Below are 26,762 nucleotides of genomic sequence, written 5' to 3'. Positions count from 1 at the left end.
AAGTGATATCTGAGATTACCAGTCACATAAGACTCAACACACTGCTGTGTAGACGTACTGATGTATCTATGGTGGCAATAACAATCTGGCTGCAGGAACAATACTAAAAGGGGCTCTACTGGGCTAATTTCAGGCTAATTTATTTTAATGTGAGTGCACAAGGGCAGGAATCAATCCAGCATGTTACACATACGTCTGTATTTATTTTATATCAATCCTCTCAGATCAGCGTCTGCCAGAAACAAGCTGAATGAGACTCTTCCGCCCTAAGCCCCACCTCCCCCTGATACAGGTTGCCTCTGATTGGTCAACTGCCGAGAGTAGTTGTCAGGAACGTGCACTGTTTTCGTCATAAAAACACCGGCAGAACTTGTAAACAAACCTAAGTAATATAAATACTCAGTAAGCACCCCGCAGCAAGGAATACAGCGGGACGTATCAGTTTGGTAAATACTCTGTTTTCCAACTTTAGTCTGATATAACATTGTTTGCTGTCCTCCACTCGCCTTATATATTTGTACATGCCCTGTTAATAGGTGTACATGTGGCAAATGTACCACGATGCCAACAGAGGTGGAAAATTCTGCTGCCAAGAAATAGATAAGCTAATGATGCTATTTGCACTTTCATACAATGTTGAACTATAGTGAGCTGTATTTCTACCCACTCCAGGTACATCTTTTGTTTCATGTGGCTAATCAGCTGGGCTTTTTTAGCCTCGTTGTTGGGTTTGTCACATTTCCATCTACAGTACTGATCGCTAACTTTCTGGTCATCATTACATGTGTGTTAATGCTAGCGATCAGGAAAAGTAAGAGTGGGTTAATTGCTCACACAACTTTAAAAACAAAACAGACAACTTATTTGGATCTTTCCTATTTTTATGTCAGAGCGCTGTTATTGTCAACAAAAAGCCCAAACAGAGGTTATCAAGAAACAGTACATTGGTGAAAATACCACTGAAATGTTTCTACCAGCTTTCGCTCCATCACGCCCCTCCCCCGGCCTGGTGATCCCTGCCAAAAAGAGAGCACCATGGAAAAATGCCACACTGGTAAGAGCTGAAAAACCAGAACGTGGAAAAGCTGAACGCAGGTGGAGGAAAACAAAGCTGCAGGTTCACTATGAGATCTATTAAGAGAGACTGAGGATTTATAGTCTGGAGCTGAGAAACGCAGACCATCTTTCTTCTCTGACATCATTGCTAAGAACAGCAATAAAGCTCGAGCCTTGTTCGTTACAGGCTAACTAATCCTCCTGGGTCAGTAACCCCAGAACTTCTATCCAACCGGGCCTGAAATGAGTTTGCTTCTTTCTTTACTGACACCATTAAGAAAACCAGTCAGTGCTTCCATGCCAGGGACAGGACATATGTCCCTGTGTCCACTCAGAGACACAAACACCATGACACACTTTTCTCCAATCAGTCCTAAAAACCTGGATGAGATCATTGGCCATCTGAAAACTACCACCTGCTGTCTTGACGCCCTGCCAACCGGGTTTTTAAAGAATGTTTCAGGATGCGTGGCCTTAGATATCTTCCAGATTGTAAACACGTCTCTGCGGTTGGTTGTCTGGTGTTACTAGCTTACAGTTTATAAAAGGATGTGAACATCAGAAAACCACCAGAAGTTCAACTTTGTAAAAGTTAAAGTTAAACAGCCAGTGATGCTAAAACCTGTGATTTAATAGAGATTTGTTCTCGTTATCAAGTCTTTGTGCAGCGGTGATTATACCCATATTATGCAGGATAATCCTAATTAAACATTTCATAAAAAATATCATTGGCTGCTTGTTTCACTGGATTTACTCAACTTTTACCATCAGATGATCACTTTAGTTGTAATAATAACTTCATTCAGTTCAGTTTCATTTACTTTATTTGTTTTTAGGGACTCATTTACATGTGACACCTCTTTTCCAGTCTGTGCCCCTGCATTGCTTCCATTAAAAAACAGTCGATTCCTGCCTCTGCTGTGAGCAGATAAAGACTTGTTCATATTCACCGTTATATATACGATATAGAGCCTCATGTAATGTTAACGTCAGGATGCATGGAGGATGAGGAGGCAGTTGCAGGGAAAAGAAGCAGGTGGACGTCAGAACAGATGTTAGTTGCACTGGCAGGAAAGAACAACAAGAACCAAAAACAAGAACTCATAAACAACCATTAGAAATACTGACGACAATCAAAGACACGAGGACTGGATGGGTCTGAAAACTCGCTAAATATAGAGACACAGTAGTTCAGCTGGTAGCACGGATTTAGCCGAGCTCTGATGTGTGCATCAATTTATTCGGTGCACCGGAAATCGTGCACTGACAAACGTTCCGCATTGTTTGGAATGCAAACTGCGAAACGTGAATAAAGGCAGCCCTAGTCTTCCTCTAGCCTCCATAGAGGCGTGGTCACATTTGCAGGATCACACTCATCTCTGGTCCCTCTTCATTCCTCATCCTCTGCATGCTGACGCAGTTACTGAGGTGTCCTGTGGGTTTATACACTAAGAGATGCTTGTGTTTAGGTTTTGTTGTGGGTGTTTCTGGTACTATGGCTGTTGTTGTGATACATGTTTGTTTTTCTTTGTCTTGGTTATTATTTAGGAACTCCTGATGATTGTCAGCTTAGTTTACCTGTAAAAGCTGTTGGAAATTCTCTGCCGTGTTTCTGTGCAGCAGCCGGTTGTCTGGTGTTAGGTTGGATTGAAGATCGCTGCTTCTTTCTACTGTATCTCTGTGTCCTCTCCTTTTTCTCTATTTTCTCTTCTTCTCTTCACTATTCCCCTTTTTTTCTGTCCCCTCCAGTCAGCAAGATTAGATAAATTCCATAACTTAAAATAAATAAATAAGATTTAAATAAATGAATTAAAAAATCTGATTATCAAGAGAGCCTTATATCCATAAAACTCCTCTTGGCAAAGCAAATTTGTTTGGCACAGCACAGCAGCCAGACCATCATCCTGCTGCCACCATGCTGGACAGTTAAAAAGTCAACCAGTTAAAAATCTACTATGATCTAAGGAGGCCGGATGCTCATTACAACTAAAAGTGACTTGGACTTGCAAAAGATGATTAGTAAACATCTCTGGATTTTACCAAATTGATGCAAAATAACACATTTGAAACCAAAGTTTAGTATTTATCCTCATCATTATATTTTCATGTTTTAACAACTCCATACTGGCAGAAGTACTATCTATAGCAAATAACCTTTAAATAAATAAGAATGAGCCTGTGTAGCATCACTTCTGTTATTTTCCTACAAAGTGACTCAGGTTTGTGGGTAATTCCAGAATCTGTTGCAAAATGAATGCAGTTCCTCGACTTTTATTGAAAGAAAAGAATTTCTTCTAGTTGCACAATCAGTGCAGCACGACTCTTGCTGCACTGATGGTGCAACAGTGAAGCTTGGGCTCCGTGCATCCCGGGTTCCCAGCTTTATTAGCACACTAACCAAATTAGAGGCCTTAACAAGGCAGTGCACACAACACAAGGGGACACATTCATTTATAAGGCCTGCAGCGCTAACGCAGAGCTATCTGTCAAATCTGCATGCGTTCATGCTTTCACTGGACTCTGGTGTGTTAGCATTTGTTTGTGTGTGCGAGCAGATGTGCAGGATGAGGTGTGTGGGTGTGCAATGCTCTCACTCACTTCCACCAGAGAGTCTAATTGATGAGCTCTGCACACACGTCCACAAATGCTGCGATCTTTTTTTCAAACAATGCATTCTGGTACGCTCATACCCACAATCCCCTCTTACATATGCATGCACACACACCCACATCGAACTCACATGCTCGCTAATCTAGGCCGGGCCCTAGCGGGAGACGCAGCCACGCTGCAGCTGGACATGGCTTCAGATGAACACATCACCCTCTGACAGACTGAGGGAACAGGAGAGTAGAGTGGGATGAAGAAGGGAGGAGGGAGGAAGTAAGGAGATTAGCATTCTCGTCAGCACTGGAGGAATTCATCTCTGCTGCTGAGCTCTTCTCCTCTTTTACATTTCCCTTCTTCTCATCAAACCCACTCTCTTTCCAAACCCAGGCTCACTCGTCCTCCCTCCTAATCTTCATCTTTCCAATCAGGAGGACCCTTCATCATTCCCTCTTTCTCCATCCTGCGCTCATTATCCCTTCCCTGTACATCACTGTCCAACAATCTTCTGCTGCTTCAGTGCAGGAATAATGACTGCATTGTCCAGTCTATGTGCCACACAATGGGATTATTACCCCGCACACACCTCTGTGGGCTATTCATCCTCACGCCGGGGTCACGCAAACACACACTGAATCCATCTCAAACAGGAAATACATTATAAGTGTTGCACTGGATTCAAGGGATTGTCACATGGATGCTGCAGTTCAGACAAAGGTTAAATTAAAATGATTATTTTGGTTTAGTTACTATGATTACACTTTGTCAGCTGAAGTAATACTTTAATTGTACACCTCTAAAGATTAATCCGCTGTATTAAAGCAGCTCGTTCTAATTCCCAGAGCATCAATTACTGCCGTTTTGTCGAAGCTGCTGGCGTCTCTGAGACACCAGGGATCTGATCTATTAGTAGACACCAACAGCAAAACATCACTATGTGTATCTGAACTGGTTAAACAGCCTAAACAACGTTGGGAATGTGGTGCAGGGGGAAACTGTTGTCACTGCTCCAGCTGTGCTATTAGAGATGCTGAGTGGTGAATATGGATGGAGAAAGTCCACAATCGGAAGCTGAAAACAATGAAACTGAAAAACATTTGCTAAAGAATGCAGATACTTTGCTATAAAACAATCAGATGTGGACAAAACAACTAATTAATGCAAATTATGTCTGAATATTAAATTATGTTGGTGGAGCAACATGAACAGTTCGCTGCATCACCTTAGTCACAAACATGCTTTGGAGCACTGAATGACTGAAAATGTTCGAGGACACTCGAATCAGATGTCACTTGTAGACATGTTTGCTAGGAGGTCCTGACTGCGACATAAAAAGAAGAGGTGGATGGAGATAACCACGGTCATCACAATCCGTACAGCTAAAAGACCTGGTTCTAAGTTCTGTGGAGTAAGATGGATTTAGGGTGATGATCAAGGCACTGTGGACATTAAAATATTGTTTTCTTTGGTACAATGTCTAATTCTCATGACAGCGGAATAAACTAGATGTGAGTGCTGATGAGGACCAGAGGGCGGGAAGACATTACACCATTTTTAAAATCACTTCATTGGCTCTCTGTGCACTTCAGGGTCGATTTTAAGGTTCTTTTACTGGTTTATAAACGTCTTAATGATCTCGGGCCTTCTTATTTATCTGACCTGATTTTAAATTATGAGCCCTTGTAGACCTGAGGTCTTCTGGTACCAGCCTTTTAGTCGATCCTAAGGTCAGGACTGAAGCTTCTGGTGAGACCTCTTTCCACGGCCCTCATCTGTGGACCGGCCTGCCAGAAAACCTCAGGGCTGCAGAGACTGTTCATGTTTTTGAAAAGAGGCTCAAGACCCACCTTTTTAGCTGAGCTTCTAGCTGAATGTTGTTTTATTTACTTATTTTTGTTTGATTTAGTTTATTTTTATCTAACTATTTATTAGATATATTTTTGTTTTACTTATTTAACCAGTTAAGGCCTGACCCATGAAAAATGGTAAGAAATGTTTTTAAATATGAAGTCTTTATTTGGCCCTTTAACAAAATGTAACAAAGAATAAACTTTTTTTTTGGGGGGGAGGGGTATCTACCATTTATTACCATGTGATATATTAAAAATATTATAATGTGGTTTTCTGCTTCTGGGTATCTATTAGGGGACAGAAGACAAATATCAGATTGTGTTCAACAGAATTTTGAGCAAAGTTTTTACCATAAATTGAAGCAAAATGTCTCAGAAACTGTATGTGACAAATATGTCACGTCGGGCTCTTATGGGTTAATTGCGTAATATGTACTATTATTCTTTAATGCTTACTTTTATTGTTTTTATTTGTTTGTATTGTATTGTATTTATTTGTTGTATACTTTTTACCTTTTTCACTTCAATGTTTTCCTCATGGGGATGCTCCACTGCAGGACTATGCCTACTCGGTCTGCAGGTTTGTTGCTATGGAGATTTTGTTGGTTGGGGAGGTTGGGGGGCCCTGCACTGCAGCCCTGGCAGTGGTGTGGGCCCCAGCCTGCCCTGATCTTGGCAGTTCCTTAGTGAGGTGGTTCCTGGTGAGATGAAATTGTTTCTTTTTTTTTGTATAGACTGAAGCTTTTCCAGAGAGATTTGCGTCCACACGATTCCGGTAAAAACGACAGGCCTGTAAGTGGCGCTGCAATGCTGCTAAAGTAACACTGCGCAAAGACATGGAGAATGCGCTGATGCAAACCACCGGCAATGAAGGAGCAAAAGAAGAAGAGGGAGCTCCATGCATGCCTTCTACAGAAGACCGGGGCGACTGCGTCATCAGGTTGTAAAAAAGATGCGTTTTTCTAGGTTGTTCACACTGAATGAAAAAGGGTGTCGTTTGCAGAGCTGTTCACTTTGGAAACCACTTTTAGAAAAGCAGCAGTTTCAGACTCCAGAAACGGTGATTCTGTGAGGATGAAATTTCCAAATGACAAAGAGCTGTATCAGAATCACCTACACTCGTCCTTGTGTAGGTGGGGTCTAAAAGAACATCAATAGACACAACAAGCCCTTTAGAAGGACCGCATTACAGCAGTATCACATCAGTTTTTGATGCACCGTGTATACTCCTTTATGTAAAATTGAATTACTACTAAAGTTTTGGTACAACTTCTTTGCAGTGCACGCCCTCAGTTTTGTTTAATGAAACTTTCACTTCCCACATGATGCCCCCAGGTTCCAGGTTATCACCAGAAGTTTGGACAATTTAGTAAATCATATGAGAGGATGTATAAAATCTACAAATATATGTATCAATTATCTAAAATATCCAAACAAACCCAAGCAGGCAACCCAAGAAAATTTTAAACTTTGAACCGCTCCATCTAGTGGTGAAATAAAACCACTACACTTCCTGTTTAACAGAAAACGACCCACAACTCAGTGAGTTTTGGGTGAATAAAAAAGAAAGAAAAAGACCCAGAAAGAGCACACATACCTGTAATTATCAACTGTGTGAACTTGATGCTCTGAAAATGGGTGCATGAATAACTAATGACTCATTTACTGAATATTCTTTATCAGGCCCAGCTTGTAATGGAACAGAACACACACAGAGCCATTAAAGGCTCGACCTGAACAACACAACTCTGCATGGATGAACACCTGACACACACCACTGTTAGAAGCTTGGAACACATAATGGGTCTTTATAAGTGCAGAACCAGCAGGCTGAATTTGGTGAATTTACACTGAAGCACCTCTTCACCTTGCACTTCGAAGGACACAACTACAGACCACAAGTATTTACACTCAGCTTATTTACTCGGTACCTTTTGTGTATTAAAATCATCAGCGAGTCTCTCTGTTAGCTGGTAACAACTTTCACAGCTAAATCTAATGATAAAGAGAATAAAAAACTAAACAAATGAACCCCAAATTGTGACGAAAGTAATTTAAAATAATGACATGTAAAATATAAGGTAAATATGAAGTTAACTCTTTTTTTTTAAGTTTTTAAGGCATAATGTAAATGAGAAAAATGCTGAATATGAACCAGAGTTAATAATGGCGTAAAAAACTTCTCTACTTTCATATTGTGGCATCACAGGTTGGCAGCTGTATTAGATTCCTTAGCTTTCACTACGACTTTATATTTGTATGCACATTTAGACACATAAACAATTTATATTTTGGTTTACCAAATTTTAGTTTCCCAGTTGTCTCAGCAAACTGTCCGATCTAACTGTGTCCAACCCAGCTGTTTTTAGGGATATTTATGGCACTATCTGGACCTCTGCTACTCCCACAGATGTTTCAGTGTAGGGATGGAAAGATTCACCGATCCGAATAGGTGGTCCGACACAAACGTTTACGATGCAGCTGCTCCGGTTACTTCAGTGTACATCGCAACATATCTTTCTTAGTGTATCTGCATCAGTAAAACCCATGTTACATATATTATTATATAGTTTATCTCCTCTGCACTCGTGTCTTCGAGGCACCTTGAACGCATCATCATTACCATGTGACGTTTTGTTATGAAAACACACGGCAGCAGCAGTTGGTTTATAGCAAACATGCAGAGACGGAGATATTTTTGTGGAACTGTATAAATTGAAATTATTTCTGCTCTCACTGCTCAGTTAGCAGTAGCACAGGCACTTTAATGACCTTGTTTGCACATTGTTAATGCTGGAAAATGCTTAATAGTTAGGTAAAAAAAAATGCCTATATAAATGTATTTTATAAAAAATAAGACTGAAAAAAGTATTGAAGAAAAAAAAAAAGGTTTATTATTTAGTATTAATTAGGAATAAAACAATCCTCTACCTGGTCATATTTAATTGGATCTTCTTTTTAAGTTGAATTTATTGGTTTGCTTCATAGAAAACAGTCAAGTATGAAATACATCCTTCACAGCGAAGGACAAAATAGTTGTGATCCTACTTAGAAACCAGATGTGGCCTTGTAAATTCTTTGTATTATGTGGAATCGTTTTGACCTGCATCATGAATCGTATCAAACCGAACTGCATTAAATAAAGTCAAATCGTTGTCAAATCATTAACGAACCATATCGTATTGACAGGGGCCTCCAGAAGCGTTTCTCATCGGCCTCAGTGGTGGGGATTCCCTGTTTCAGTGCTACACTGGAATTCTGCCTCACTGACCTCGGTCAGGTAAAGCTTCAGAGTTGTCATCTCCCACATGTGGTGCTTCAAGAAGGTTATTATTGCAGACGGATGCACCGTGATTTCTAACAGAACCATCACTTTCACTGAGCTAGATGACTAATCATCATCTTCAGAAGGCAAATATTCCCTTCCAGAATCCCAGACGCTAACAGCTGAGGAAAAACTTCATGAACAGTGAAAAAGTGTTTCGATATGTTGCTGTTAGCTCTGTAATCCACTCTGAAGACTCTCTCATTGGCTCCAAATGGTGTCTTTGCTTAAACCCCCTCCCTCTCCTACCTGCACCTACAGTTGTTTTACATTGAAGATTCACGTCTGCCATCTAGACAAAGTAGATTAAATAAGTTCGACTTCTTCCTCCTTTTTGAACATGTCGACCTGAGATTTTTTTGTAGTTTCAAATTTTGCTGTTGTTTCTTTATTAACAAGCTCTTGTAACATTATAACATTGAAAAACTACACATTACTGTTCACATCTGATCTCCACATTTGATCATGATGCTCAAGTGGAAACCAACATTTGTTGGTGTGTTGCAGTTTCCAAACTCAAGCAGCATCCCTTCAGTGAACTGTGGACAGACTTCTCTCTCACTTATTAAACAAGACTCTTGCTATCACTGTGGGACAGACTTGACCAGAATATCATTAAAGGAGACTCAGCTTAGATCTAACAGATACTCTGTGTGTGAATGTGTGTGTGGAACAGAATAGTGGACACTGCTGTTGTCACAGAGAGAGGATGTGCTCGTCTGATAACACCAAGACGATATGGTGGTTATCAAATAATGAGCTAGCTTTCCCTGCGATGCGGTCTGCGTTCGCTCTGTGCTTCACAGCTTGTGTGTCTTACCCTGGCCTGTGTGGCGCTCTCCTGCAGGTCCCAGAGCAGCGCATGGTTATCAGCCAATGAAATCACACGCTTGCCATCTCCCATGGGCTCCCACAGCACACTGTAAATGCACAAAGACACATGCAGCAGCACACACACACATAGAAGAGCAGAGTTACAGTCAGAAAACATGTAACATACATTTGGTGAGGCAGGATTTTATTAACAAGGAAATATTTAATATCTTGAGTGAACATTTGATGCCACATCATCTTTGTGTGGTTTACTCAAGCTGATCTACATTGTGATTTACACGCAGACTCACTTTTAATCAATTTTTATTGAATTACAGGTTTTAATGTGAAGTGAAAAATTCAGAGCAGAAAAGGCAATAAATTTCCTATAAGTTAAGTTCTAATTCGCCCAGAAGAACCATGATCAATCATCAACCATTTTCTCACCATAAAAGGCACGTAGAAGAAGAACGAAGTGGAGGAATCAGTGGGTGTGGATGTCATTTTCTGCCAGTGCACATTTGAATAATGGAGGATTAAATACTCAGTGGCCACTTTATCAGGACCACCCTGATAGTACCAGGTTGGACCCTATTTTTTTCCTTTAAAACTGTCTTAATTCTTGGTGTCATAAATTCAACCAGGTGGTGGAAACCCTCCTCAGAGGTTTTGCTCCATATTTACACGACAGCATCACACAGTTGCTGCAGGTTTGTCGGCTGCATCCATGATGAGAATCTCCCGTTCCACCACATCTCAAAGCTGCTCTACTGGACTGAGATCTGGTGGCTGTGGAGGTCGTTGGAGTCCAGTGAACTCATCGTCATGTTCTAGAAAGCAGGTGGAGATGATCTGAGCTTTGTGACATGGTGCATTATCCTGCTGGAAGTAGCATCAGAAGATGCTCCACTGTGGTCATAAAGGGATGGACATGGTCAGCAACAATACTCAGGTAGGCTGTGCTGGTTAAACCAGGCTACTTTGGTACTAAGGGGCCCAAAGTGGGCCAAAAAAATATCTCCAATGTAAGATTAATGTCTCTCTCTGACCTCATAATAAAATAATTTAGAGCAGTGGTTCCAGACCTGAGGTCCCTGGACCCCATGGGGGTTCCCCAAGAGCACAAGGGGTCCTCGAGGCTTTGACTGTTCAGAGCCAGTGTGATTTAAATGAAGGCCATAAAGACATGAGCTGAGGTGAATTTTTTTAATCATTTTAGTGTTTCATTCAAATGGAACCAGTGTTTTCGGAGCCTGACAACACTAAACTTTGCACCATTTCATTAATGAGACATGTCTGAGAAATGCCATGGTGAGAAGCAGCTAATGAAAGCATAAAACTAAGAATGGTTTCAACACAGGGTGAGCGGGGCTCCACAACGTTTTGGTAGTTGCATGAAGGGGTCCTCAAGAAAAACAGGTTGGGAACCAATGCTTTAGAGTGGGACTATTCAACTGGCGGCCAATAGACCAGAACCAGCTCATCAGTCAATTTAAACTGGCAACCTCCGGCAGTAAAATGTGAAGACCTATGTGGAACTATAAAAAATTGCAGTTCCCCTCTCATCCACTAGGGGCTGGCGCCAACACCGAGTCAATCCCCATAGACTCCCGGATTAAAAAGACCAACTTCACAGTAGAAATAAACATGTCTGGTACAAAAATACATTTTAGGATTAATAGGTCAAGTTTACCTTCATGACAACTGTGAGGGGGGTGAATTTTTTTCAAACTCATCAGTTTGGATGTTATTTAATCTTGAAATTCGGCATAATTAGGGGCGTGTCCTTTTGATTGGCAGGTATCCAATATCCATGGCAAGAAGGGAGAGTGTAGCACAGCAGTCGTTTTCAGCCGGCTAACAGTGTGCTTTAGCTTTAGCCTGCCTACCTTCGTTAGCTGGTTAGCTACCGTTAGCTCCAGGTTAGCTCGGTTAGCTCTTAGCTCTAGGTACACCGGAGTTTGATGGGTGTCAATCATCCACCCCCACCTTCACAGTCCCCCTCTCAGCTCCACCTCTTTGCTCATTTTTGTATTTTCCAGGAATGAGGACGCGCGTGACACTGCCAAGATGGCGACGGTGGGAACGCCCAAAGAGCTTCAATTCAGCTCTTCAGAAACCTACGGGTGGTACCTATGAAACCCATAAATAGTAAATGAATAGTTTATTAGCTTTGTGAAACTACGTAGAACTGCCGTTTGCATTGTGGATGGATGTCCAAAGACATCGGCTACTTATGAAAGCTTGTCGCGTTGAAAAAGGAGAAAAAGTTGACAGCAAAAATAGAAAATTTAATAACAACTGGATCGATAAGTATGCACACATAAAAAATGTTGAGGGCAAGATTGACTCCTTCTCAGCGAATAAAGAGAAAATGTGCTAAGGCACTTCAAGAGGACCTGCGCCCATTTTGGGAAAAATTACTATAAAACTGATAGTTTTATAGTTTTTAAACCAGTAACTGGTTATAGTTACTTTCTTATTTACTGTGATTCATGTGAGTGTGATTTAAATCAAAATATGGAAAATATAGAGGCGCTTTGCCTCTATAAGAGTACCAATAAGAGAGTACCAGTGGAGGGGAATGTGTGGCCCACTGGCCAAAGCCTTCCAACAACTTGGCCCACTGGAAAATGATGACAGTTTATTGGGGATCACAACCCAGTTTTGGACGTTTTAGAATCACCTTGTAGAACACATGGGGCAGCTCTGTTTCTAAAACTTTTAAAATATAAAATAAATATTCCTCTAATTTGATGACTAACTGGCCGAATAATCTGAAATGTGAATTAAATGAGGAATGGCTCAGAATAAAGTCAAAGTAAATATATAAGGGAGGCCAAAGGAAAGTTTACTCACTATAAACTAATACATAGGTTCTACTTTACTCCTTCTAAACTTCATAGGATGGGAATTCTGGTCAGGAATAAACAGACAGGAACAGTTCTGCATGCATTTCAAGAATGCAAACTAGTTCAATATTATTAGTATTACTAATAGTATTACTATATTAGTATTACCATACACAAAGTTAACAAGACTGTACCTTATGGTGATGGTGCAGAGCTACCACACCTATAAAAACCTTACAGTAATAAATGTTGCAGTTGTTACTGAATGATCCTCAAATGATGGAAAATACAACCTAGAAACCAAAACATGGCTGGATTCTGTTACGAATAGAAATGTCTTATTAACAAATGTTGGCCAGAATTAAAGAGTGACCTGATGGGTTTGTTATGAAATATTGCTGACGTGCTGCTGTGGTTGCTAATTTAAATTTAATTCCAATCAATTAATTTATTTCAATTTGTCATTAGGAATCAAAACTTACACTTATCACGGCCAACATGGAACAATATAATTATGTCTTAAGGTCCTAAAGCTAAAAAATATATTAAAAATTAAATTAGAAAATTAAAAAGGAAAATATCCCCCCACCATTACAACAGCAGCAGGCTGAGGAGTTGAACCAAGGCAGGATGGATCCATGTTTTCATGATGTTTCCAGCAGATTCTGATCCTAGCATCTGAATGTGGAGCTGAAATGGAGACTCATCAGACCAGCAATGTTTCTCCATCTTCTATTGTCCAGTGTTGGTGAGTGTGTGTGAATTGTAGCCTCAGTTTCCTGTTCTTAGCTGGCAGGAGGCACCCGGTGTGTCTTCTGCTGCTGTAAGTCCATCTGATGTGTTCAGAGATGATGTTCTGCAGACCTTGGTTGGAACCAGTGCTGATTGGACTTCCTGTTGTCTTTCTATCATCTCCAACCAGTCTGCTCATTCTCCTCTGACATCAATGACTGGATATTTTCTCTTCTTTAGACCGTTCTCTGTAAACCCTAGAGATGGTTGTGAGTAAATACTCAGACCAATAACCACATTCAAAACCACTTAAATCCCCTTTCTCCCTCATTCTGATGTTCAGTTTAACCTTCATCAAGTCGTCTTCACCTCGTCTACATGACTAGATGTTTTGAGTTGCTGCCACGGGATTGGCTGATATTTGTGTTAACAAGCAGTTGAACAGGTGGAGCTGATGAAGTGGAGTTTTTCAGATCCAGCTTGTTGCTCAGAAGACGGCATTTGAGATGGCTGTTATCTCAAACATAACCACTACATATCAGTAACTGTTACACTTGTGAGTCAAAATACATTTTGTGGGTTTAATTGGATTTCTTTTCTTATTAAAACAAGACAGAAATATCAGAGTCATGAGCATATCGACCAGGTTTTAATTGTGTGTGAAGTCATATTACTTGACTTCACTAATTACATTCTGGAGTAATAAACTGCCAATGAAGGTGACAATAACATATTACTGAGTTCTGGGTGGTTAGCCCAGAGTACTTATTGGTAAATCCTGCAGCCCAATTCTGTCAATCTAACTCCAGCAGAGTGGAACACACGGTTGCCTCACTGCTGCTAAAGTGTAGCTTTTACTGCATACTTTACTTTGATCGCTCCCTGCATACAGCCGTCTGCAGAGTATTGATTCTTTACTCCACACTTCTTGGAGTTGTGATTCTCCACTGCGCCCTACTTAAAGTACTGTATGTATTCTGTGCACAGTGCTGCATTCACAGTTTTTCATTATTCTCTTGATGCTGCTTGGATCTCTCGTGTGCTTTTGTTCGTTACTCTTAGTTTGGATAGCTTCAGCTTCTAAATAAAGACAGAAGCACAATCCAAGAGAGAAAGCAGTGCTTTTACCTCTGAGCCCTACGTCAGCAAAGTCAGGAACCTGGCAATAAGCTGATATAACTTTGGCCTTAAAAGGCTGTTACATGCTTGTTAAGGTTGTGATTTAGACTTTTCAGCTCAAGAAAAAAAAAAAAGTTGCATTTAATCTGGGTTAAAGGATGTAATATGTCAGGCTCAGTGTGGCTGGAGGTTTGGACGTCTGATTCTGTCAGTTACAAAACTGCTGTTTGCAAAACGATGCCATTCATTTAAAGAGTTCAACAATCAGACAACTCCATTTCCTTGGTCTCATTTGTTACCCTGAAACAGCAGCAACAATCCCAGTGTCTGAGAGAAAAGGAAGCGTACGTGTTTGAGTGAGATAAAGGAAATGACAGAGGAAATGGGGGGAAGACAAAGTTTCAGTTTGCTTTTGGGTTAAATCCAGGTTTCAAATATGCAGAGTGCCATTAGGAAAGGTGGCACAGAGAGAGGGAGGGAGGCACTGAGGAAGAGTCGTGTTTATTAGAGCTGTAAATGCATGGCTGCTGAGGGACAGCTTTTACTGCCCTCCTGAGGAGCTAGAAGTCATGGACTCAGGCTGCAAACAGCATGCAAACTTCATGGCTTTCTTGAACTGAAGTACACTGACTTTAATTCAAGACCAGGAAAACAAAATATGTCTTTTAAATCCTTCTTAAGGACCCACTCAGAGGTGATTTTATTAGCAAAATAAGTGTTTCATCTGTTGTTAATGTTAGAAAAGCAGCACATCAACTCAACTAAAATGGGAAGAGCTGTGTCCACTAATAAAAGATGTGCATATTGTAGGACTGATCCCTCATACTGGTTATACAGTCTCTGTCTAATGTTGATTATTGCTCTGTTATCTTCTCTTGTGCATAAAAAAGAAAAGACCTGCACAAGCTACCGCTGGTGCAGAATAAAGCTGCACATTTAGCTTCGTGCTATTCATCCAGAGCGAGCGTTTTCATAATTACAAGCAGAAGACAGAGTATGCAGAGCAGTTTTATGTAGGAATAAGTTACCGTGCTCCCAGGGGAAAAATTAGTAATAACTTTTAATACCATGCAGTAGTTTTGAGACTCTTTTCATGCTTCCGGGAGTTTCATGCATAGATGGTGCATTTAAGAAAGCTGGGTCATCTGGATTTTTATCTTTCTCATCCAGTTAATTCAAAACAGGAAACCAGAAGAGCCTGCTTAGATGTTCTGCTTAATGCTGCTGTGTTTGTGTTTAATTTAACCTTCACTGCATTATATTTACCTATTGTATAGAGTCCCGTAAGATAGTAGATAGATACAAAGGTAAATAATAAATTAATTGTTTTCTAATCAAGGTCACTAATATTAAGATCTGCTAATAAACTAAATTTAGAGACAGCCAAAGTGTGATAGATCTATCTATCTATCTATCTATCTATCTATCTATCTATCTATCTATCTATCTATCCATCCAAAAGGACAAACTACGTGTTAGAAAGTGTCCTTCCCAGCTTTCCAACAGCCCAAAGTCTCAAAACTCCTCGTGCACTTGTGAACTGATCTGTGGGAAAGTGCAGTGTAGTCCGTGCGTACTGGGCGATTCGTGTGCACGTATTGAACGATTTGTCTGCGTAGAGGCCTTTTTGAACAGAAAACTATTAGATTTGTGAGGTTGAAGGTAAAAAATATCAATACAGTTTTGTAATTTGTGCATGAATACATTTATTTTGAGTTAGTAATTTCTAGATTTGTGTCTGGATTTGAACACACATTTGCAAGTACATGGTTTGCAAATCATGTATCACACACACACACACACATGCACACACTTACATACAATAATATTGAGTCTTTTTTTCTTTTTATAGGGTGTAAAGACAAATGATTAAAAATGTAAAACTGCTGATGACCACAGGGCACAAAAAGACAAACATCAACATATAGATGTGGGAGTTTAAGTGAATGTGGCTGATTCAAAGAAAAAAATACCCCACTTATACCCTTCCCTTGAAACAAAAAACACTCCTCATGTCCCCACCATGAGAATAACACAAGCCTAAGTGCAAACAGACGCTGGTTGGATACCATCTCAGCGCTTAAAGCCTGTATATGAAGACTGCAGCTTCTCAGAGACAACCTCTCCTCCCTCCTGTCTCACATATTCATCAGCACACCATAGGACCAATTAAAATATACCCACCACTTTGGGGTTTTACACTCAGTATGTTTCCCTATAGTATCAATTAATTGATGCAGTACAGACACAGGCAGACAGTTGGCGTGCAGCATCTCATACTGCCTCCCTGTCTTATTAAACACTATAAGTTATGTGCATTTGACCTTGAGCTCTGCAACAAGCCGGCTACTGGAACAGTATGTAAATACTGTTGGGCAGAGCTGTGGAGGTTTTACAGCTCCATATATCTAAGTCAGGGACAGTGATGCACTTCTCTCTCTCTCTTTGTCTTTCTTTATGTCGCTCGCTCTTCAGATTGGTCCCCTTGTTGCTGTGTTGCATCCATATGAGCTTAATCCCAGCCTGTCCTATATCAAGCCAACCGCATACACAAACACAAGGCATGTATGTGTGTGTTTCCCGCCTTCTGGATAGGATTTAGTATTTCCAAACACACACTTCAGATTCACAGATGTGTGTATGTGTGTTATATTTTGTGAGGTCTGGTCTCAGTTTCAGAAGGATATTTTTGCATAGAGTTTGTTGATACAAATATATTTCAATTCAATTCAACTTTATTTGTAGAGCACAGCAACGTCCTCTCAAGGCTCTTTTAAACATACACTACATTACACTACACATACACTAGTCCTAATGCCTTCAGCAAAATAATGACCTAGCAAAAATAACCAACAAATTTCATCAAATCTTTCTTTTGATTCAATCCTCCATCCTGTGCTGCAACATGGAGAAAGAAGAGAGAAAAACTTCCCTTTAAACAAGAAGGAAAACCTCCATCAGAACCAGAACCAGGAAGGAAAACCTCCATCAGAACCAGAACCAGAACCAGGAAGGAAAACCTCCATCAGAACCAGAACCAGGAAGGAAAACCTCCATCAGAACCAGAACCAGAACCAGGAAGGAAAACCTCCATCAGAACCAGAACCAGAACCAGGAAGGAAAACCTCCATTAGAACCAGAACCAGAACCAGAACCAGGAAGGACGGCCATCTGCCTGGACTGGTTAAAGGTGGAGAGGGCAGGAAAACATTTTATGCATCACTCTGAGACAGGATGCTCCTCATTTTAGCTTATTATGTAGGTGAAAGAAGGCAGTATTAGAAACTTTTTAGTCTCAGGTCCAAAATAACTCCAAGGTCCAAATTTCCTCACTGTAGTACCAGAAGCCAAGATATGACCATCTGAAGTAGATCCATTAGTAGGCAGATTCTTCCTGAGGCGTTCAGATCCAAAGACAAAAACATCAATCTGTCTGAATTTAGAAAATTCAGTCATCAAGGTCTTTAAGACATCGTTATAATTTGATTAACTGATTGCTTTGGTTAGGTCCAGGACTGTAGAGCAGCTAGAATCCTGCATCAGACCAGAATGGGACAACATTCCTCTCTTAAAACTCCAGCAACTGGTCTCCTCACTTCCCAGACGTTTCCAGACATGTTAGAAGAAGAGATGCTACACCATGCCGAACATCACCCTGGAACTACTTTTTACACCATGCTGAACACCACCCTGGAACTACTTTTTACACCATGCTGAACACCACCCTGGAACTACTTTTTACACCATGCTGAACACCACCCTGGAACTACTTTTTCCACCGTGCTGAACATCGCCCTGGAACTACTTTTTCCACCGTGCTGAACATCGCCCTGGAACTACTTTTTACACCGTGCTGAACACCACCCTGGAACTACTTTTTACACCATGCTGAACACCACCCTGGAACTACTTTTTCCACCGTGCTGAACATCGCCCTGGAACTACTTTTTACATCGTGCTGAACACCACCCTGGAACTACTTTTTACACCATGCTGAACATCACCCTGGAACTACTTTTTCCACTGTGCCGAACATCACCCTGGAACTACTTTTTCCACCGTGCCGAACATCACCCTGGAACTACTTTTTCCACCGTGCCGAACATCACCCTGGAACTACTTTTTCCACCGTGCTGGACATCACCCTGGAACTACTTTTTCCACCGTGCCGAACATCACCCTGGAACTACTTTTTCCACCGTGCCGAACATCACCCTGGAACTACTTTTTCCACCGTGCTGAACATCACCCTGGAACTACTTTTTCCACCGTGCTGGACACCACCCTGGAACTACTTTTTCCACCGTGCTGGACACCACCCTGGAACTACTTTTTCCACCGTGCTGGACATCACCCTGGAACTAGTTTTTCCAGACGTGCTGAACATCACCCTGGAACTACTTTTTCCACCGTGCTGAACATCACCCTGGAACTACTTTTTCCAGACGTGCTGCTGCCATCAGATTCACTATCAGGTCATATTTTCCATCGGATGGTAAAATGTCTCAGTTTCATAATCTGACATATTGTTTATCTTCTACTGGGAATAAAAGATGGGTTGATGAGATTTGGAATCACTGCATTCTGTTTTTATTTGCATTTTACACAAAGACCCAACGTTTTGGGTGCTGAGGTGGTAAAACAAGCCTATTTAACTGTGAGGAAACTTCTGTTTTTTGTTTTGGTAATCTGCTTAAAAGATAATAAATAAAGAATAGGAAGAACACTTGGCTTGGTTTTAAATAAAATCCAGAATATATGCACCCATCCATCCATCCATCCATCCATCCATCCATCCATCCATCCATCCATCCATCCCTCCTCCGCCTAAATTAATCAGTTATTTGGGGGAAAAAAAACAACTTAAGTAAAATAATCATAAGCTATAAAACCTCTTTGTATGATATTACACACAGACATGATGGATCACCTTAAACTGTCCTGTAATGAATCTGCCACTTACCTCGACTGCATTAAGATTACTTTCTGACCTGCACCTGCTTTGGAAGGAAAAAAACCACCAGACCCACATTTCAGTCCAGTGACCTCATCCTGGTGATTAACGCACACACACTGGGCTCATACTGGGACATCGCAGGACATTCACATTTAAAATAATGCTCAAAAAATGACACAAATCAGCCTTTGTCCAACTTTCACAAATAAAAAGCTTTCCCAAACCCCACTACAAGAACAAAAATATCTAAAGAGAGGCTCAAATCTCTTCAGTTAGACTTACCACAGTGTTACACATGACTGTATAAATGTGTGTATTCAGAAACACACACACAATCAGCCCTATAAACACCTCCTACCCCCCTCTTGTCCCACCCCACTTTAGAAAATCAACCTTGTTGCCTTTTGTGCTTTACCATTCCCTCCTACGGCTGCGATTGACTCAAATGGCTCCACAGGAATCGACTCACTCAACTGGCAAACCTCACAATCAAAACCAAGTACAAGAAGAAGAATAAGAAGGGGAAAAGCAGCCACAGAGCACACATAAATAAAAGAAATGATTTTCTTTGGCTTTGTCTAGCCGTGCTTTTTGGTTTATTCTACCGATATTTTCATTCAGTGCACGCTTCACCACAGTGCAGGGCCTCAAATGTTTGCCCACCCAAACAATGAGGGGATTTGGAGGAAGGAGGAAGTGTTATTGTTAGTGGCGGTGAAAGACACCAACATCAGGAAAACACACGCACCAACGTCGCCTGGCTGACACGCTAATGGACGCAAACACACACGAGCAGGTGAACAAACACGCACACTAAACAGAGCAAAAACAGCTCGTAAGGATAGCGGCTCTTTGTCTTCTTACACAAACGTTGCACACGCTGGTGTGAGCTGCCAGATTTATCAGAGCGAGTGAGGATAAGTGTGTGTGTGTCGTGGAGAGATGGAGGAGGTGGGCAGCAGACCAAAGCTATCCATCCAGGGAAGCCAGTGGTGCAGAGTGCAGGCTACAGGCTTCACAGCGTCGAGTTCACACTCCCACAACATATAAACACACACGCACACTGCGTGTGCACAGTGTGGTGCCCTTGTGAGGGTTACTGCTCTAAAGGTGCTAAGATGATGGCGCCCACAACCATCAATCTTTACCTGGCAGCCTTGCTTGACCTCCCCTCTGACACACACACACACACACCCACATACATATATAATGTATATATAGGGAGAAAAAAAGACTCAAAACTTTCTAAGTAATTTATTGCTGAACATGTAAATACCTTCCCACCTGCACGCATCACAAGCTGCACAAGCAATACTTTACCTCACAGATGTGACCATTTCTGTGTTCAAAAAGCTTCCTGAACACATAGATTGTTAAAGTACTGAAGAAGTGCACTTATGACCAAGTTGATATTGTGTGATGACATCGTTATCTTGTATTTAAACAAAATGACAAAAAAAAAAAAAAAAAAAAATTATATGCACTGCACTAGCACTACATGACAGCACCTGGGTCCAACTGGACTCAAAAGCGGTCTGACTATCACTTAATTATGACGTCCCATCTTGTTTGAATTCATGCTTGTGTTGTTCTTACTCTCAAATGTAAGTCGCTTTGGATAAAAGCGTCTGCTAAATGACTGTAGAATAGAATAGAATAGAAATACGTGCACACAAATCGCCTTATGTGCAGAGATCAGCTGGCTCCTCAGTTTCACAAATACATGGTGCGTTTAAGTGCTGGTTGAAAGCTGGGAGATGTGGATTTTAGAAGGATCCAAGTGTTATTTTCTAGACATATTTCAAAGTAGGGAGGGACGGACGGACGGACAGACAGACAGACTAGACTAGACTACCTGGCCTTTACAAGCTTCTAAATATATAATAAACACCAACAGACCTTTAAAGGAGCAGAGATCAACACAGGGCCTCCACAACAAAACACATATACACATAAAGTAAAGTGCAAATGTCCTGATCCAGTGCTCATTTTTTTCATGTTTCCCCTCCAGAGTTGGCTCTCATCTTTAAAATGGTCTTGATCAGCAGTTCTCCATCTTTCTGAAGGTTTTCCAAAGTTTTTCTTTCGACATTTTCTGCTTTTTCCTCTCATTTTTAGGCCAGTCCTGGTACTTAATCATAGCTGATCCATCTACTGTTGGCTGAAGCCTCATCAGAAATGGTCTCCATGGAAACATGGCTGTCAAGAAGCCATTCTTATGGCCCATTCACACAGGTGCTGTTTTGTCTGCTTTAAACAAACCGCGGACAGTACGGGTCATTTGGAGCGGTATGAACACTCATTCACACTCTGATGTGGACCAAAGAAGCAACCTCTGGTCCACCTGAAAACCAGATCTCTGTTCACTTGCAGTGTGAAAGCAAACGGATCATCCAGTGAACCAGAGAGTGGAAGTGTTGTGTAACATGTCAGACATCTGGCTGCCTCTCCTGCTGCTTGTTCTGGATGGATTCTGATGAAAACCAAAGTAAAACACAGAAACCCTAAGACTGCATAAATGTGTTATTCTTACGTTGTTTACTTGTGGTAAGCGAGACGTTTTCAGTTCTGGCCAATCACTGAGCTGGGTTTGCTTCATTCAACTCTGTTTTAGCCTCAATCACTGTATTTAGAGTTAATATTTGTACATGATTTAATAAATTACACGTCTATATCCTGTTGTCTTGTAATGAGGATTTGATCAAGACTTTTGCACAGTTTTACAAAAACACACTAAGCTGCACAAATTAAGTCCCTTGTCTCTTTGTTTGAAGCCTCCGTGAATCCTCATTTTCCATCTTTCCCTCCTCATCTTTATCTCTCCCTTGCAGCTCCTGCTACAGAATGCATCACGCTAACTGACTAGCGTGTCTAAAAATGATAGCAATCATGAGGCAGATGACGAACAGCAGAGTAAAAGGGGGAATGACCATCGATTTTCATTCTCATTGGCAGTGAGTTATGGCGAGAAGCTCTGACTGTAAGACAAAAAGACCGAGCCGTGACTAACATCTAAGATGTGGGCCACTCAATAGCCCAATCTGGAGAAAAATAATAACACACATGAAGAAGAGATGTAAAGGAGGCTTATAACAGAGTATAATCATGAGGAGTTTGTGGGTTTGTTCAGTTTCTGGAGGCCTACAACACGTCCATCGGTGCTCTGAGTGATTTCTACACTCAATCCTGCTGGGCACCTATTTAATGTCGACTTTCTAACCTTAAATAAGACAAATCATGGTGGACAATCAAAGGGCAAAGTCTCTGCTTAGGCTTATAAAAGCACTGCGGAATAAATCAAGGAGTTTACACATGATCCTCTAAACAACACAGCTGGCTCTCTGATGTGTGAACAGAATCAAACACAAACAAACTCCAAATTTAAAGAGAGGATTCATCTTTTTTAAGCCTGTCTTAGAGCAGCCACTTACAACTGTACATTCAAGTCACACTGATAGCAGTCATCATTCCTCCAGTTTAACCTGGACATCAACAACCAAACTAAGCAGACACGTCCAGCCATCGTTCTTAATGAAAATAAATTATACCATCAGCTAAAGAAGCAAACGTTCGGTCAGTAACATTTATCCATGCAGCTCCTCCGGAGCAGCTCTAGAAGAGTTTAGGGCTGCAGTGAATGTATGAAAGCAGCTGCAGACTGCCTGGCCAGATGTGATCTACTAAGATAAGTCGTCAACTCTCAATGCAAACGGCTTTTTTCTTACTTGCTATCTGAAGATTAGCATTTTTGCACAGTTTAAAGGGAAAATTTGCCAGAAGCTTAGATCAAGCTCATATGCAAGCCCACTTGTTTTTTTTATTATTTGGTGGTAATATGACACAAAGAATGTGTTAAAAGCATGTGTGGATACATAAATATATATGTTTACCTAATCATTGCATGAAAACTCGCACAACAATCTGCAGTCATGGGCTCCTATAAGCAGGTTCGTAAAATTATGAAATGAAAAGAAATCAAAAATCTAAGCAAGAACAGAGAGAGGAGACCAACAACCTGATGCATAAAACTGAATATATTTCAATGTAATTGACTAAAACTTTGAGTGCAAACACATAAATTTTGCTAATGTATTTCTTTACATAAGGCTCTTATTTTGTGCCGATCAATGTAAAAGTATATACAAGTACACACATAAAAACCACTGTTTGCACCTCAACTGAACAGACAAGATGATGAAAAGCAACAGTAAAGAACATTACAAACATGAAGCTTAAACACTCATCAACGAAGAACAAAAAAATGAGCCCTGCAATGGACTGCTGACCTGTTCAGGGTTTAGCCTGCCTCTCACCCACTAATGGGATCTGGGATGGGATCCAGCATTGGAATAAATGGAATAGTCCATTCTATAGCTAGTGGATGGATGGGCTGATTTTAGAACCAGAATAAAAATCCGTATTGAAAAAAGTACAAGAAAAAAATCAATCCTGCAAAATTTGCAGTTTTTTTTTTTTAAGACGTGGTTGGTTCACAAACAGTAAGAAAAATAAGAAGTCGTTTACAGAGGGGGAGTTAGAACAAATCCTTCTTTATCTTGGACAGACGACTGCACAGCCTGCACGTAACAGAGCCTCACTTCCAGATAATCAGGATGGAGACACAGACTGACAGATGCTAGTTATTTCCTAACAACTTCTGGAAACCTAAAAGCTGCTTATGAGCCAATCTTGTGCCAAGAAAGTCAAACAGGTCCTCTATGGCCATAACAAAAATTACATATACATATATAATTGTTGAGAACAAAATAACATAAGAATAATTGATGGAAATCTAAATCATGAACCCATGGAGGTCTGGATTTAGACTCCAAATAAGGTGGAAAGATCAGATCCAAGGCTGACCCAATATCTGTGGAAATTCCTGAAGATGATTCAGAATGAGGTTCAGGAGTGTGTGTGGCCTCCTCCTGTCTGTATACACTCCCTACAACATCTGGGCTCCTGATGAGATGACAAATGTTCCTCTGAGGGATCTTCTCCCAGACCTGGATCAGGGCATCAGTCAACCTCTGGACAGTCTATGGTGCGACATGGATGGAACGAGACATGATGTCCCAGAGGTGCTGGACTGGATTCAGGTCAGTGAACAGAAGTAGAGTCCATAGCATCAATGCCTTCGTCATGCAAGAACTGCCGACACACTCCAGCCACATGAGGCCGAGCATTGTCCAGCATCAGAAGGAACCGGGTCCCACTGCAGCAGCATCAGATCTGACAGTGGGTCTGAGGATCTCATCCTGGTACGTAATGGAAGTCAGTGTTCCGCTAGCATATGAAGGCCTGTGCAGCCCTCCGAATATATGCCTGCCCAGACCTCAGGCTGCACGGTGCTGGGCTGGGCTGTGAGCACAGGCCCCCTTGTGGGCGTGGGGCCCTCATACCACCCTCGTGGAGTCTATTTCTGACAGTGTGAGCAGAAACATGCACATTAGTTGACTGCTTGAGGTCATGTTGCAGGGCTCTGGCAGTGCTTCTCCTGTTCCTCCTGCACAAAGGAGCAGATAGCAGTCCTGTTGCTGGGTTGTTGTCCTTCTTTGGCCTTTTCCACGTCTCCTGGTATACTGGCCTGTCTCCTGGGCTCTCCTCCATGCTCCCCACACTGTGCTGGGAGTCACAGCAAACATTCTTGCAACAGCAGCATTGACGTGCCGTCCTGGATGAGCTGCTCTACATGAGCAACTTGTGTGGGCTGCAGACACGCTCATGTTCCCTCAACCACACTGACAGAATGCAAACATTAACTGTGATTTTATTTGTTTTCTGGTTTTTATTTTACTTATACTTTTTATTACAATTTTTTTTAATTTGCTATTTTTTATTGATTTTTTTAAATCTCTGGCCTGTCTTATTTTAATTTTTTTGTTTTATTTCTGTGCACTCACACACACACACACTGCATCTGAATCGTTGGGGTTGTGACTTCGTTTGTTCACCTACCACGCAACGTTTCCGTGGGTGCTGTCATCTAGATGACAGAGCAGCTCCAGGGTTTGGGGGTTGTGGGCGGAGTCGTCAGGTGACTCATGGCTTCCCATGTCCCAGTCGGAAGGCATTCTCCATACTGCTGCACAGGACACCACCCTGCTGTCACTGGCTGGAGGGAAACAACACACATGTTGAAAGGTTATTGATAATCACAGTTTATGTTCATAGGACGTTTCCAGGAAATGATTGTAAGATATAAATGTGTGTCAGAGAAAGACAGACAACAGCCAATTTAAGGTTAAGGCTGTCAAAAATAACAGCGTTAATGGCTGTAACTAATTTATGTAATTAAATTAAAATTGTTAATGCATGAGCAGCATCAATGTGGTAGTGAGGCATGGAGGTGTTTAGACGCATTATGGAACAAGCTGGCAGGCTCTATGGATGGATTTGAGCGCCACATACCTGTGGGGGATGAGGCTTTAACACCCACACTTTTTCTTGTGAGAAGGTTCATCACCCGCACTTTTCACTATACACCTCCTCACTCGGTGCATCATTAGCTCTCATGGTTTCTCCTACCACTGCTATGCAGATGACACTCAGTTTTTCCTTTCTTTCCCACCTGACGACACAACTGTCTCAATGTGAATATCAGCTTGTGTCTACATCTTCTACCAGGAATCTTGGTGTCATGGTAGACAACCAGCTTTAAGAACCAGGTTGCCTCGGTTGCTCTGTCTTGCCGATTTACAACAACATCAGGAGGATCAGACCCTACCTGACTGAACACACGGCCCAGCTCCTGGTCCAGGCTCTGGTCATTTCACGCATTGACTACTGCAACTCCTTACTGGCTGGCCTGCCTGCATGCTCAGTTAAACCTCTGCAGATGATCCAGAACGCAGCAGCACGTCTGGTCTTCAACCAGCCCAAAAGAGCTCATGTCACTCCGCTGCTAATCGCTCTCCACTGGCTTCCAGTTGCAGCGCATCAGATTCAAAGCTCTGCTTCTGGCTTACAAAACAATAACCCAAACGGCTCCGGTCTACCTTCACTCCTTAATCCAGAGCTACACTCCCTCTCCACAGTTACGCTCTGCCAGTGAAAGACGCCTAGTGCTCCCACCACAAGGTGGCGCCACATCAGTAGCTAGACTCTTCTCCTCTGTTGTTCCCCGGTGGTGGAACCATCTACCAAACTCCGTCTGATCCGCAGAGTCCTTATCCACTTTTAAAAGCAAGCTAAAGACTCAGTTGTTTTAAGAGCATTTCCACATTTAGCTTAACTCTTCTACTCAGAATGAGATAGAAAGATTTGTCCAGCTCTTTGGCTCAACCCAGTACTGAATAAGCTGCTGCACTTATGCCCAAGATGATGTTGTTCGATGAAATCGTGATCTTGTATTTAAACGAAATGACATTACAAAAAAAAGGAACTGCCTCTAACACTACATGACAGCACCTGGGTCCAGCTGGACTCACAGCAGTCTGACTACCACTTAATGA

The 26,762-nt window shown here is 41.5% G+C and overlaps 1 protein-coding gene across 1 annotated transcript in view; it reads right to left on the bottom strand.

Moving 5' to 3' along the window:
- The window catches only part of eipr1 (EARP complex and GARP complex interacting protein 1), an 83,523-nt gene that overhangs the window by 41,505 nt on the left and 15,256 nt on the right, over nucleotides 1-26,762 (bottom strand). Inside the window, exons 4-5 of the mRNA XM_041971518.1 lie at nucleotides 25,267-25,423; nucleotides 9,656-9,755 (exon numbers count right to left, since the gene is read on the bottom strand). Coding sequence (XP_041827452.1) covers nucleotides 9,656-9,755; nucleotides 25,267-25,423 — 257 coding nt within the window. The remainder of the gene's footprint in view (nucleotides 1-9,655; nucleotides 9,756-25,266; nucleotides 25,424-26,762) is intronic.

Source organism: Melanotaenia boesemani, chromosome 20 (assembly GCF_017639745.1).
Source record: "Melanotaenia boesemani isolate fMelBoe1 chromosome 20, fMelBoe1.pri, whole genome shotgun sequence".
Lineage (NCBI taxonomy): Eukaryota > Metazoa > Chordata > Actinopteri > Atheriniformes > Melanotaeniidae > Melanotaenia > Melanotaenia boesemani.
Note: the sequence above shows the minus strand (reverse complement) of the source record. Positions and strands in the feature narration are given on the sequence as shown.